This window comes from Bos javanicus, chromosome 7, assembly GCF_032452875.1.
Source record: "Bos javanicus breed banteng chromosome 7, ARS-OSU_banteng_1.0, whole genome shotgun sequence".
Lineage (NCBI taxonomy): Eukaryota > Metazoa > Chordata > Mammalia > Artiodactyla > Bovidae > Bos > Bos javanicus.
Genome location: NC_083874.1, coordinates 5,502,857 through 5,517,705, shown reverse-complemented (window position 1 = coordinate 5,517,705; position 14,849 = coordinate 5,502,857). Strand labels below are relative to the sequence as shown.

Genomic DNA, 14,849 nt, shown 5'->3' with positions numbered 1-14,849 from the left:
ACAGTGAGATGGATAGTGGGCAAGGTGAACTCAGAGCCAAGCCTCAGAGGTGGATGCAGGGGGATGGGTCAGGCTTGATAAACTCTCATTCATTTGATAGAGGAACAAAAGACCCATCAACACTGTGAACAAGACAAAGATGGACATGTTTTCCAGAGACTGGTCTCATCCCAAGGGCAGTTTTGCCCCCAGATTGGATCTCAATGGACCCCAGAAGTAGTGAGGCCACTGCGGGCAGACTGGAAGCTTGGTGGTGGATCAGTTTTCTTACCCCATCCTTCTTGTCTCTCTCCAGGGCTCCATGCAAGAAATCTCGGGACACTTCCTCATTCTCGTCCAGCCACTGGATGACAAAGGGCTCAAACCACCTGGAATGGACAGCCAAGATGGGGCCCTACCATCTCTTGTCTCCCTAATCCTCTGCTCAGACTCACCTATGGCCTGGGTGGCCACTCCCCAGCTCCCCTCCTACCTCACCCTTGAAATGGACTGAATGACCATTGTCGGAGCAAGGCCCAGACATGTGGGATCCTGGTGGATAAACTGCCTTTGGGCAAGTGGGTTTATTCTCTGAGATCCTGATATAGCACACAGTAGGTCCTGGTAAATGGTGACCATCCCACTCTCCAACAGAGCCCAAGAGTCAGACGTCCCAAGTTCAAATCCTGGCTCTGTCACTAATTGGACATCATCTTGGGCAAATCCTTCAGTATTTTATCCTCTATTTTTCAATCCACAAAGTAGAAATGACAATACTCCTATCTCATAGAATTGGCAAAAGGATTAAAGGAGAAAGAACAAGTGGGACTGCTCAGCATGGTTCCTGGATCTTCTGATCATTAACTATCTGGCTAGAGAAGTCCATAGTTCAAAAGCTGAGAATGGAGAACACTGGGATTGTACCTCACTTGTGCCCCCCTGATGCCCAGGAAGCTCTGAGGAGGTCAACTTTCCTGCCCGGGACCTCAGTCTAGCTGTCTGACGCCCAGGGAACTCTGAGGACGTCAACTCTCCCGCCCAGGACCTCAGTCTAGCTGTCTGACGCCCAGGGAACTCTGAGGACGTCAACTCTCCCATATGGGACTTCAGTCTAGCTGTCAGCACTACAGTTCTGGCTTGGGCTCAGGACAGGGGACTTACGCAGGATACTCAGGCACTCGGTCCTTAAAGGCAGGCAGCTCAGCCACATACTCATTGTAGAGCCATTTGACCTTGAAGTGGAGGTTCATGTAGTCGGCACTCTTGCACAGGCGATGCTTATCATGCTCTGGTGGGGAAAGCAAGGGGGCAACTTAGCCGGAGGTGTCTACCTCTCTCTGCTTTGGCAGTGCCCACTCTGGCCATCACTGAGGTCTGACCTCCAATATGAGGGACCAGGGGAACTCACAACCTTAGTAGGGACACTGAGGCAAAGCTAACCGCTGTTTCCAGGCTGGGAGATGTAGGGGTTGGGGTCACTCACCCTCCATTGCATACTTCATATCCTGGGCAAACAGATTCCACATCACTTCAGCGCTGATTTTACCCACGTTCAACTCCTGGGGAAACCTAGTGAAGGTCATAAAGTATGAAACCTTGGCGGACAGAAGCAGATCGGCTGCTTTGGCCTTCCCAGTCCTAGAGGGTAGTGTGGGACAGGCAAGGGGTCTGGATTCAAGTTCATTCATAGCCACTGACTTGCTAAGTGACTCTGCACTGAGGTCTGCTTCTCTCTGAGCCTCCACCTACCCATCCCTCCATTCATTCGTTACCCTACTCATCCATCTGTCTACCCATCCATTCACACACCCATCTGTCTAGTCACCCATCCTCCCATCTCACCACCCATCTATTCCTGCATCCATTCCTTTACTCACCCAACCATCTGTCCACCAATCTATTCATCCATCCACCTATTAATCCATCTGTTTATCCATCCAGCCATCTGTCTGTCCATCCATCTATTCATTCACCCATCCATTCATCCACCTGTGTATATATCCATCTATTCATCTATCCATCTCCATTCACCTGTCCATATATCCCTTCATCTGTCCACCCTTTGGTCCATTCATCCAAAATCCCTGATCTTAACTTAATATTTAAGTAACCAAGAGATGCTGGCACTCCAGAGTCAGGAGCCCTTCTAGCATTCACCTCAGGGAGCAAGAAAACACAATAGCTCACTCAGTTAACACAGATGAAAATTCTACAGACATGTAAAGCCACAAACCAAAACTGTGCGCACATTCATACATAATTACCCAATTCACATCACATATTAAAGTACACAACTGTACACAAATAACAATTAAACCCACAGACCGCAATGATACAGAAAATTACATTCACACATGTAAGAGATAATGCAATGTACATGCAAAAGATTTAGCAGAGTATCTAACACACAGGGAATACTCGAGCAACACTATTGTTATTTATGAACCTACAGACACATAAAATTATACATATATAGGTACACACTGTTACACACATCAACGCATAGAAAATACATGTCTGACTAGACCAGTGGTTGTGTATACACGCACAATTCTGTTTGCAAATTATGCTGTATTTCATCCATGCACAACCACGTGCACAGCTGCCCCCATATACACATTTCGTATATAATTAGATAGGGTTGCCTTTACACACAAGACACAAAATTGTGACACACATTCATGACGACCTCCAGATAATTAATTACACAGACACAGAACTCACTGGTTGAGGCAGGGAGTGTACGAATTTTTGTCTTCCTCAATGATGGACACTATGAGAGTGATCAGCTTGGACCAGAAGTCGAGGTTCTTGATGCTGGGGCCTTGTTCCTCTGGGGGAACTTCCCCCTTCTTGGCCTGGAAAGAACAGTGGGGATGTTGGTCACAAAGGGTTCAGGGGTAGGGAGCTCAGACAGTTCATTACTGAGGGGCAGGAGGTTAGGGAGGAAGGGCCCAACTAACATGTGTATGATTCAGGTGGGAGGTCTTCTTGAAAAAGGAATTAAACTCATGTAAACTGGCCTCAATGGACATGAGTTTGAGCAAACTCTGGAAGACAGTGGAGGACAGGGAAGCCTGGCATGCAGCAGTCCATGGGGTCAAAAAGAGTCAAACACGACTTAGCGACTGAACAGCAACAACAAAACAGGCCTCAAGAGAGCTCATGTCCACACAGCTCACGAAGCTTAATTAGACTCATAAGAATAAGTGGAACTGAATTTAGTTGAACAAACTCAAGCCCACTAAACCAAACAGAATCGAAATAAATGCAAATCAGGACTGCTTAGGTTAACAGATGGCACTTCTCAGAGTTAATTCAGTGGAACAGGGCCAGTTACACTGAATGAATAGAATTAAACTTAACAGGATTGAATTAAACTCAGATGAATCCAATTGGATTGAACCTAACCAATGTGCCCAAGATCAACATCAATCTAAATCAAAATAATGGAAATATACCAACTTGAACTCAATCCAACCTAAAGTAATCTAATTCAATTCAACCAAGTCAACCCAATCCAACTTCATCTGCTTAGCCTAACATACTCAGGCCAACTCAATCCAACTTTGGTCAATCAATGGAAACGAGAAAATATTGGTAGATAAACTCAACTGAAATAAGTCCGACTCAACTGAACTCAACTATACCTAATCCAACAGCCAAGCTCATCCTAACTCAAGCCAATTCAACCCAGTCAAGAACAATTTCAAATAAAACTAACTGGAAATGAATAAATTTTTACTCAGCTCAGTCCAACTTGGTGATGCTCACCTGATTAGCCTAGAGCAATTTTAACTTAAGTCAAGTGAATAGAAATAAACAGACCTAAACTGATTATTATATTAATAATTGAACTAAACCAAATCCAGTTTAATCTACTTCATCCCAACCCAGTTAAGAGCTACTTGATTTCAACTCAAGTCATCTGAATGTAAATGAATGGAATAAAAGAAAATTGAGCGGAATTCAGCATCTGTATCTCGTATCAGAAGCCCAAGCTGATGGAAGGGCTCAGCTCCCACAGCCTCTTGTGATTTCTCCATCCCAATGCTAATAACTCCGGTTGTAAATTTCCAATTTATACACTTTCCCCCCAAGAGACTATAAACTCCTTGAAACCTCATTGACAATCCTGGGATATTATATGTGTAAACAGTGTGTTGAAAGATCTCAAATAGATAAATAAATACTCAAATAAATTGAGTTCAAGACTGAACTGAAGAAATTCAATTCAACTCAACATTTATTGAACAGGTACTCTACTGCAGGCACATTGTACTATGCCAGACTCAACTAAGTTTGTGCTCAGACACTTCAGTCATATCTGGTTCTTTGTGATCCCACAGACTGTAGCCTGCCAGGCTCCTCTGTCCATGGGATTTCCCAGGTAAGAATACTGGAGTGGTTTGCCATTTCCTCCTCCAGGGGATCTTCCCAACCCAGGGTTTGAACTTTTGACTCCTGCGGCTCCTGAATTGGTAGGCAGATTCTTTACCACTGAGCTACCTGGGAAGCCCCTAAAACCAAACTGATTGAGCTCCTACTGTGTACCAGATGCTAAGTACTTAACTATACTTTATCTAAAGATTGCATCTCATTGAATTTCCTCCTCAGTCCTGAGGTGTGGGTTTATGACTCCATTTTACAGGGGAAGATACGGAGGTTGAGAAGAGTTAAATCACTTGGGAAGTGAGACTCAGACCAGGGTCTAGTTGGAGCCCCCTGGTCCCCTCTGCCTCATCTGGGGTTCTCACCGGGTCAGTCTGGTACTCTCGACTATAGAGTTCATGACAATTGTTGAAGATGTACTCATAAGTAGAGTTGAGGCAGGCTTTCACACAGTCCTTCACCACCTGGCTGGCTCGGGGTGGGCTCTGGAGTTCTTGTACCTGGAGGGAGGAGGAAGGGAGAAGGGTATGGTTGTGCAAAATTGGGACAGGAGGTACCTAGAAAGTGGCTACAGGTGGATCTGTGTTTAAGGAAATGATGTAGCAATATGGAAGCACAGGGTCACTGAGAAAGGGCCCTGCTTTCCAGATGAAATGTTACTTGTTTAGGACCTAACAGTCCTGGAGTATCCTTCTCGGAGAGCTAATGGAACTAGGTCCCCTTACCTACCTTCATCCGAAAGAAGGTGATGCTGGTGAGAAGGTCCACAGTGGATTTGAGGTCCTGGAGTCTCTCTGGGCTGCTGGCTGGGAAGTTATTCTATGGAAGGGAGGTGGGGTTATGGAAGAAGGCTAGGGGTTGATGGGAGATCATGTTTTAGGGGAGACACAAGAGCCTCCAAGTTTCAAGAGGTGTGTTAGGGGCAATTGAGAACATCTTGAAGTATCTGGGGGTATCTTCTTGGATGTACTAAATGTGCTGAGCAGGTGCTGCCCACAAATGTGCACATGTGTTGGAGGAACACATTCCACATGTTAAGATGGGCCCTCCGATATGCATGCTTGCTGGCAGCAGTCTCCTCCAGGCACACACATGCATATGCTGAGTGAATCGTCATACGTGCACTTCTCACCCGATACATGGAGAGGTCTATCCGCAGGGAGTTATGCAGCTGGTCCAGGAGCTTCACAAAGCGCTCTTTCTGAGGAGGCAGAGGTGGAGGAGGAGGTTGGGCGAAAGCAGGGACTTGGGGATCAAGCGCACCAGCCAAAGTTGGCTGACATATTGGCTAAGAGGTTGCTATATACTCAAACACCCCATCCACTGTTGAACTGACCCCTCATAACATCCATTTCCATTCAACACAGGGGCAAATTTAGGCTCAGAGAGGGGAACTGAATGGTGCAAAGTCACACAGCAAGTGAGGTCCAGACTGGGGATCTGGGAGTCACATGAGGTCTGACCAGCACAGGGTCAAGCTCTCCCTTATCTCTAGGCTCCTGGAACTGACCCCAAAGTTGGAGGCGGCGAAGCGGTCAGAGGCAGACACGTTGGTGGAGGCGGTGGTGTGAGCATAATAGGCGTTGATGTTGGCAAGCAGGGTGCTCATGACGGCAGGCACCCCAGGACACATATACTTGGACGAGAGGCAGGCAAAGTGGCTGGTAGGAGGGAATGGGAAGCACTGGGCCTGGTGTCCAGACCCCAGAATGCCTCCAAGACAGCCCCCAACCTCGCAGACCATCCCCTTACCCTCTGCTTGATTCTGCCCTGAGTTTCTGTCTCTTCTCTGAACTGCCCTATCTCTGCCTCCATCTCCAGCTCTCATCCTTGTCACTCAGGTTCCCACCAATGACACTTCCCTAGCCTCCAGGAAATTACAGAACCCCGACCACACTCATCTTCTCCCTGGATTTCCCTCCCAAGAGCCCCTTCCACCCCAGACCTGCCAGTGGCCTCTTAGTAACCATCCCTCCACCCCGCCACGTTTCCTGCACCTCACGTCCACCTCAGTCTGCAGCCTTACGTCATGGCTTGGTAGATGGACTCGACACCGTAGCGCATGGCAAATTCATCTACAATCTCCTGGGCTGTCTCATCATAGTAAACTTTCCAGGCATCATCACCCTTGGCATCTGGGATCTTCACGACCCCATTGTTCTGCACGTCTGTCACGAAGTGGAACAGGTTCTGCCACCACAAGGGAGAAGGTGTCATCGAGAGTATAAGGGGACACAAAGGGTCAGGGATCCCAGGTAGAGGGCAACTTACCTCATTCACTGATCTGTTTACTCACTAATTCATTCATCCACCACCCACCCATCCATCCAACTACCCCAAATTTCAGTTATCCCTCATCCATCCTTCCAACAGTTCAACTACACACCGATCCATCTGTTCGTCTGTCCATCCAGCCACCTACCCACCCGTCCATCTTGCTATCCATCTATTCATTTACCCATCAATACAACGACCCCAAAACCCACCTGTTCACATATCCACTCTTTCAATAATTCAACTGCACATCCATCCATCCCATACATTTACCCACAACTTCACTGTCCATCCAAAAATTCATCCTTCTACCCATCAACCATCAATCCACCCATCTATCACTCACCTGTCTGTGCACCTACACATCCACCCACCTACCTCAAAACTCTCCCATCCACACACCTATGCTTCCAGTAGTTGAACCACACATCCATCCACCCACCCTTCCTTCCATTCATTCATCTATCCACTCACCTACCTACCCACCATTCCAACAACCCCCAAATTCACCTCTATACTCAAACTTTCCTCTAATTCAACCACACATCCTTCTATCCCATCTAACTACCCACAGCTTAATCTCTCCATTTAATAATTTATCAACCCATTCAACCATCTATCCCATCTATCCACCCATCAATTTATTTATCCATCCATCTTTCCATCCATCATCCATCTGTCCATCCATCTACTCACCCATCTATCTATCCAACTATCTCCAATTCACCAATTCAACTCATCTGTACTTCCAACAATTCAACCACACATCCATCTACCCATCCTTTCATCTTTTCACACACTTTTTATCCACTCAGCACTCCTTCATCCATTCAATCAACAAACTGAGTTCTCTCCAGGAACCCCCAGGCAGTTAGAAGAGACAAACCTTGGCACAAAGAACCTAACTGTGAGTGTTCAGGGCTGAGACAGATGGAAGCCCTGGAGTTTGCTGGTGGGGGTCCATTCCCCTTCCCAGAGGAGAGGGGCCTGAAGATGGAACTTGATTGATGGGGAGGAGTTTTCGGAGCAGAAAGAATGGCATGGGGGACAGTCTTAGAGGCCCAGAGGAGTGTGGGTGGTGTGGTCAGAAAGAGGAAGAAGCAGCTGGGGCAGGTAGGAGTGGTGAGCGGAGGGAACGTGGGGGATGAAGGTGGACTCCAAAGGCAAGGTGGAGCAGCGGGCCTCACCTCGTGCAAACAGGTGTACTGGACGTGGTATGGAGCCACCTTCTCTTCACCTTTGATCTCCACACTGATGTGCAGCCGGATGGCACCTGACACAGCAGATTTGTCAGTCCGCTTGTCTGCAGAGCAGAAATGATGGCAGTGTCGGAACTATAGCCCCGGGCTATTTTCACATATGCATAACTGCAGGCCTCCCAGACTCCTTGATGAGACCTAGGAGTTTCTCCTTAGATTGGCTCCCTAGACTTGTGTCTCTCCCATTAGACTAGAATTCTTAAGCCCTGTGTCTGCCTTCTAACTAGGATCCCAGATCTTGCTTCCTCTCCCAGATTAAATGCCTTGGTCTCCATCTCCTTCTTTATACTCAGAGCCTTGCTTCTTCCCGAGGCTGAGCTCTCAGACTCTGTCTTCCTCATCAGATCAAGCTCCCCAGAATCTACTTATCCTCTTAGACAGGATTCCTGGATCTGTGCCTCTTTCCTCAGACTACTATCTTCAGGTCTTGCTTCCTGGCTCCCCCATCAGAATGGGAGATCTAGATTTCCTCTAACCAAACTAAGAAGTTCCAAGACTCTGCTCACCCCTCTCAGACTGGGGTTCTTCCTCTGCCCTTGGTTTGGGCTCACAGATCCTACTCATCTTCCTAGACTTCTTGGGTTTATGGCTCCCGCTCTCAGATTAGGAATCCCCAAATCCACCTCTTCCCTCTTCCCTTATGCTGGATTCTCAAAGTTCAATTCCCCTTCTTAGTTTAGATGCCTGGCTCTGTGCCTCTCTCCTTGCACTAGGATCCTCTGGTCTTGTTTGTGCCTCCCGCATCAGAATGGGATATGGAGATTCTGCCCCTCCCTCAATCTCCCAAACTGAACTAAGAGACGCCTAGGTTCTGCTCACCCTCTCAGCCTGGGGGCTTCCTGCTCCTATCAGACTGGGCTCACAGACTCTGCCTTCCTCATCAGATGGGGCCCCACTGACCCTGCCCCCTTCATTAGACTGGGCTCCTAGACTAACTCCTCCAGACACTGTCTCTTCCCTCCAGCCAGGCTCCCCACTTCGGCTGGGACTCCCCCTCCCCTGCCTCCCACCGAACCCCACCCTTGCTCACCCAGGTTGTACCACACGTCCATCTCGCCACTGAGTGTCCGCACCTCGATGATCGTCTGACCCAGGAAGTCATCGGATTCCCTTTTGAACCGCTGCTTCACGCGAGATTTGATATCGTCGTCCTCATCCCAGACGCGCACCTTGATTCGGTCTGAGGAGTTGTGGCATTCACTGCAGAGGGGAGGAGGAGGTCAGGGCAGGATTCTTGAAGCTGCCTCCCTCCATCCCCGCCGCCTTAAGCTGCCCCCACAGGAAGCTCCGTATGGGGGGCCCCAGCCAGACACTTACAAGTGAAAGTTCTCCTCCCACACGGGGTTCAGGTTTCCATAGATGGTTTTTGTCCGTTTCTTGGTCTTCCCAACCTGGACGGTGACATAGGGGTCACTGGATCCCGTCTTGTCCTTTGCCTGCAACCCCTGGGCACAGACCACTGGAAGACACACAAAACAAATATAAATGTGGGCTCCAGGAGTAGGCAGGCCAAGAACAGTCCCGCCCACAGGCTCCGCAGGGAACCCCTGTGACGAGGACTGACGGCTTTGCTCTGGCCACAGGAACTGTAAGCATACCCACTGCGCATGTGCGACGTGCTCGCGCTTTAACAACCCGGGGAAACCTCACCCGGTGAAGGTGAAGGTGCCCCATGGTCACCCCTGGGGCGGGTCATTCTCATGCATATGCTCTACACAGCCCCCATAAAGTCCCCAGAAGGACTGAGCCGCCAGTTGCCCACAGTATGACCTGATCGGCATCCTCCTCTGAGCTTCTTACCTCCCTGCTCCCAAATTGAGGGAGGGTCTGGAAGTCCTGCTTAACTACTTGTTTAAATCCTTCCTGCTGGCATCTCCCACTCCATCCAAGTCTCCATCTCCCACTGGGACTTTCTGGGACAGCATCCCGGATACCCATCTGCCCTGAAATCCTCATCTTGTCATCTGTTTCCCGGGAAATCCCAAGGAGGATGAGGAACGGATAAACACCACAAGGCCCCGGCCCCTGGGAAGGACCTCTCAGGTCTGGGAGCTCAGTACTGCTCCCCTAGTGGTTGCATGCGTCCACTACATCGCTTGCTAGGTGGCACCCCGCGCGCATGCTAAATCGCTTGTCATGTCTGACTCTGCGACTCTATGGACTGTAGACCTCCAGGACTGTAGCCCTACATCCCCTCTGTCCATGGGATTCTCCAGGCAAGAATACTGGAGTGGGTTGTCATGCCCTCCTCTAGGGGGTGTTCCCGACCCAGGAATCAAACTTGCATCTCTTATGTCTCCTGCATTGGCAGGCAGGTTCTTTACCACTAGAGCCAGTTTGTAGGACTTATTCCCTCCTGGTGTCACTTCCCAGTATTCCTGGGTGCTTCCTGGGTTCACCTCCCAGATAAACTGCTTGCCCTCATCTCTTCTTCAGGTCTGGTTCTAGCGTCTACCAACCGAGATACACCTAGAAACCGTTTCATGCACACACGTTTGGAGATATGCCCAACTGTGGGCACAAACACGTACACACAGCCATGAGAAAGTCAGGGAAACCCTCAGATACGTGTAGCAAAGGGAAGGAAGGAGCGTGGGAGGGACCGCAGGAGGCTAAGATGGAACCCCGTGGCAGCCCCTCCCCCACTCCGAGGCCTCACCAGTGATGCTGATCTTGGCCGACCACTTGGATGTTCCGTCCAGCACGCTCTGCTTGACTGCCTTCATCTGTTGCGTGTGTGCAGTCTTGGTCACCGCGAAGATCTCCTGGATGAGCTCGAAGATCTCGGGCTTGTTGCGCTCCCGGATCTTCATGCGGTCCTTGAGCACCATGATGATGTTCTGCGTCCGGTCCTCCGCCCCGTGCTTGGAGCTCTTCTCCGCCGCCCCTGAGGATGGATGCAGACAGGCGTCACCTTACACAGTGCACCCCCTCCCAGAAGCGACAGCCCTGATTCTCATTCCAGGGCTTCCTCGTCCCTTGTCACGGATACGGGGTTCAGGTGAGTCACTGCCCCCAAGCTAGAGTGCGTGCTCAGTTGTGTCCGACTCTTTGAGACCCTATGAACTGTAGTCCACCAGGCTCCTCTGTCCATGGGATTTCCCAGGCAAGAATACTGGAGTGGGTGGCAATCCACGTTTTCCTTCTCCAGCGGATCTTCCAGACACAGGGATCGAACCCCAGTCTCCTGCATTGGCAGGCAGATTTTTTTTTACCACTGAGCTACTTGGGAAGCGCTCAAGAGATACCAGAGCTCCTACCAGCTCTCTGAATTCTCCCCCAAACAGGCCTTTCCCTCTAAAGTTCCCACCCTCTGTCTTAGCCCCTCCTCTCCGCGGGAGTCCCCTCCTGCTCTGACCCCAGCCCTCGCCCAGTACCCCCCCTTCTCTTACTCTTCTGCCCAACTTGAGTCCTCTCTGTCCTTTGAGTTAACCCTAACCATAATCCATTTTTCTCCGTGAAAAAACCTCTACCTCCCATTAAGCCCACCCCTTGTACAGTTTATTCGCTTCCCAGGTGGCGCTAGTGGTAAAGAACCCTCCTTCCAAACGTGGAGAAGGGCATGGCAGCCTACTCCAGTATTCTTGCCTGGAGAATCTTCATGGGCAGAGGAGCCTGGCGGGCTGCAGTTCGTGGGGTCACAGAGAGTCGGACACAACCGAGCACGCACGCTCATCCTTCCATAGTGTACCGTTTAGCTCCTCCCTGAGTCCTGCCCCACCTCTCTAGGACCTCCTGCACTTCTCCCTTCCCAATACCCCCCAACACTTTCCAGCAGCATAGCTCCGCCCCGCCCCGCCACTCGTCAGAGCCCCGCCCCTATCATTAACAGTCCCTCCCCTTGGTCTCCGCTCCGCTCCCGCCAGCGTCCAGCACTCACGCTGCAGACAGTCTGCATTGAGCAGGTCCTGGCACTTCTCGTGGCACTTGACACCGCACTCGGTACAGCGCATGCCCTGCCGCGCGATGCCCCACAGCAGTCCCTCACACTCGTAGCAATAGGTGGGTGTGGTAGCCGTCCACACCTCGAAGTTGTGTGGCGTCGTGCACGAGATGGGGTAGATTAAGGCTTGCAGGGTCTTCTTGTAAACGTGATTTTTCTGCGGGGGAAGCAGGGCATGTGACATAGAGCCCTAACCTGGGGGCACTGGCTTCTTCCCTCTCCCTCTCCGCCTTCCACCTCCTCGGCTTGCTGAGTACGGTAAAGTCCCCGTCCCTCCCCCACCTCCACAGTGTAGGAATCCACGGTTTCTGTGTATAGACTATGCTGCTGTGTTGTCGAATTCTGTAAAGTGAGGAGTGCCTGTCTCTGCCACACCCCACTTCCTTTCCTCCAGGAGCCCCCAGCCCAGTCCACCCTCCAATCTGGGGAAAAGAGCCCCACATACCAGCTCTTCGTTGTTCAAAGTGCTGGATGCCAAGGCGGAGGTGATGCCTGCTTTTCTGGACTGGACAAGGGACTGGAAACAGGGAAGTCACCGAGGGAGTCAGAAGGGTCCATTGACACCCAGGGTTATCACCGCAGGCAGAATCCACGGTTTGAGGCCACCAACCACCGATTCAGGTCACAGCCACAAACAGGAAACAGGTCACAGCAGTGAGAGCAAATATGGCAAAAAAAAAAAAAAAAAAGGGAAGTAACAGAAGCTCCAGGTTAGAAGAGACCCTGGAAGGGGAGCAGCTCCACATCTCTGACTCAGCCATCCCTCACCACAATGGACCAGACTAGGGAACTACACTTGGCCGTGGTCACCAGCCACAGAACAAAACCACCAGCCACAGCATGAACCAAAGTGGGGAGTCACCTGCTTTCTTCCCACCAGTGAACTGTATGTAGTACATGGCAAGGCTCCCTCCCCAGAACCCATGTGCTGGGGGCCAGCTGGAAGATCCCAGTGCGGGGTGGGGGCCTGGGGAGGATATTCAAGGGCCTGGGTCACCGTCACTCACCATGGCCTGAAGTGTCCAGGCAGCACGCAGAATAGAAATCAGATCACATTAGTCTCAGAGAATGCCTGGTCAGCCCCTAGCCCCAGGTCTGCCATGGGCAGTTGTACAGGTTGAGCACTGCCTGAGGCAGGGCTGCTCTGTTGGGGGAGGGGAGGGCACAGGCGCTCACCAGGTCGCTCACGAGTGGGATCGGCTTCCTCTTGCGGATGTCCGGCATGCTATCAATGATGATGAGACCACCGCCAGGGCTGCAAGACATCCAGGAATGTCAAGGGCCCAGGGAAGTCCCCCTTCCTTCAACAGACATTATCTTAGCCCTGGGGAGGATACCTGATCTCCCCAGATACTAAGGGTTGAATTATGTCTCCTCGAAAGATACATTGAAGACCTAACCCCCAGTATCTCAGGATGGAACCTTATTTGGAAACAGAGTCATTGCAGGAGTAATTAGTTAAGGCAAGATCATACTGGAGTAGGATTCATTCCTAATTCAATGTAAGTGGTATCTTTATAAGAAGAGAGACACACGAGGAGGAGACGGTGGTGTGATAACAGGGGCAGAGACTGGAGTGACTCGTTTACCACCCAAGGAATACCAGGGACTTCCAACAACTAACTACCAGAAGCTAGAAAAGCAAGGATTCTCCCCTACAGATGTCAGTATGACCCTTGCCAACGCTGGTTTTGGAATTCTGGCCTCCAAGAACCACAAGAGGATAAATGCTGTTGCTTTAAGGGCCCCGTGGCAGTTTGTTACGGCAGCCCTAAGAAACAAAGACACTGGGCCTCAACTTCCTGGTCTGAGGAATGGGGAGATGCAGTTGCCCACATTTAATGAAAATTCGAATTAAGGCAAATCTAAATAAAAATATATTTAAGAAATCAATGAAAACTTTATGCTCAAAATTGGAAATGTATGTGCATATTTAAAGTCTATCCTGGAAGAAGGGACTTCAAAGCCCATGGGAAGGAGGAAACAGGAAATGATATGTGTGCTATTTCCTCTCTGCTGCTTTGGCATAGCTGGTGAATTGGAATGAGGGCTGTGGCAGATGCCTGGCGGCAAGTCCAAATTCACTTTACTGAGAGACTAATCCCGGAGACAATTCAGGTGTGGTTACTCTCCTGAATGTTCCCACTGGCCAATGAGAGTGATGCCTGCGGCCACTGACACCAGGACAAGCCCTGGGGTGCTATTCAGGTACCAGCACTCCCTGAAGGATCAGACAGAGGCTTGGAGACGTCTGAACTCTGTCTCTGCTTGGCTGCTTCCCCTGCCTGGCCCTGCCTGTGAGGGAAGCACTCTTGAGAGCGCTTCCTGCATAAATCATGCACACAGGAGCCCCACTTTCAGACCCTGCTTCCAGGGCTCCCCACCTGGGACACTTGCCCACCTGGGAGTCACAGCTTCAAAGTCTGTACAAGGGAAAGTAGTAACCCTCCAGCTGCCATTTAAAATATTAGTGTAATTTACAAACATCTTTCACATCCTCTAACCACGCTTAATCTCCCCAGGCATTAAGGGTTGAATTGTGCTGGAATGCACAAATGCTGAAAAAGCACCCTGGAAAATCAGTAACTTAAGAAACTAGACATGAAAAATGTTCCATGTAAGAACAACTAGTGTCATCAAACAGCCAGCAACTGTAGCAAAAATCTGAGAAATGCAGAATTGAAGCAAAAAATTCACTCCAAGGTTGCAGCTGTATCATGCAGGAAGTGGATTTCTTCTTTACCTTACATTTTGTCTAGGGGGAAACGGTCTTGAATTATATGAGTGGCTTGGGCAAGACCTTTCTGGACTCGGTTTTCTCGTCTGTAAAATAGGGGTAGTGGGTCCCCCATGGGTTCATTGTGAGGATTTGATGTGTTACTATCTTTGGCTCATGCTGGACTTGAGTGTCTTATGACAGTGGCTACATTATTTCACTCATGCTCAATCTGTCTCCTGTCTAAATGGAATCTCTCCCTGCTCTGGTTGGGCTGAGGCTATGA

At 49.9% G+C, this 14,849-nt stretch overlaps 1 protein-coding gene across 5 annotated transcripts in view; it reads right to left on the bottom strand.

The window, feature by feature from the left end:
• Window positions 1-14,849, bottom strand: part of UNC13A (unc-13 homolog A) — a 69,508-nt gene that overhangs the window by 22,461 nt on the left and 32,198 nt on the right. For all 5 annotated transcript variants that reach the window (XM_061421628.1, XM_061421624.1, XM_061421627.1 and 2 more), the window contains 16 exons: window positions 13,024-13,102; window positions 12,293-12,364; window positions 11,785-12,004; window positions 10,564-10,791; window positions 9,222-9,363; window positions 8,935-9,104; window positions 7,833-7,948; window positions 6,398-6,561; window positions 5,882-6,032; window positions 5,504-5,572; window positions 5,101-5,190; window positions 4,737-4,871; window positions 2,704-2,837; window positions 1,463-1,548; window positions 1,141-1,267; window positions 272-368 (listed from right to left, as the gene is read on the bottom strand). In XM_061421628.1, the coding sequence (XP_061277612.1) occupies window positions 272-368; window positions 1,141-1,267; window positions 1,463-1,548; window positions 2,704-2,837; window positions 4,737-4,871; window positions 5,101-5,190; window positions 5,504-5,572; window positions 5,882-6,032; window positions 6,398-6,561; window positions 7,833-7,948; window positions 8,935-9,104; window positions 9,222-9,363; window positions 10,564-10,791; window positions 11,785-12,004; window positions 12,293-12,364; window positions 13,024-13,102 (2,080 nt within the window). The remainder of the gene's footprint in view (window positions 1-271; window positions 369-1,140; window positions 1,268-1,462; window positions 1,549-2,703; window positions 2,838-4,736; window positions 4,872-5,100; window positions 5,191-5,503; window positions 5,573-5,881; window positions 6,033-6,397; window positions 6,562-7,832; window positions 7,949-8,934; window positions 9,105-9,221; window positions 9,364-10,563; window positions 10,792-11,784; window positions 12,005-12,292; window positions 12,365-13,023; window positions 13,103-14,849) is intronic.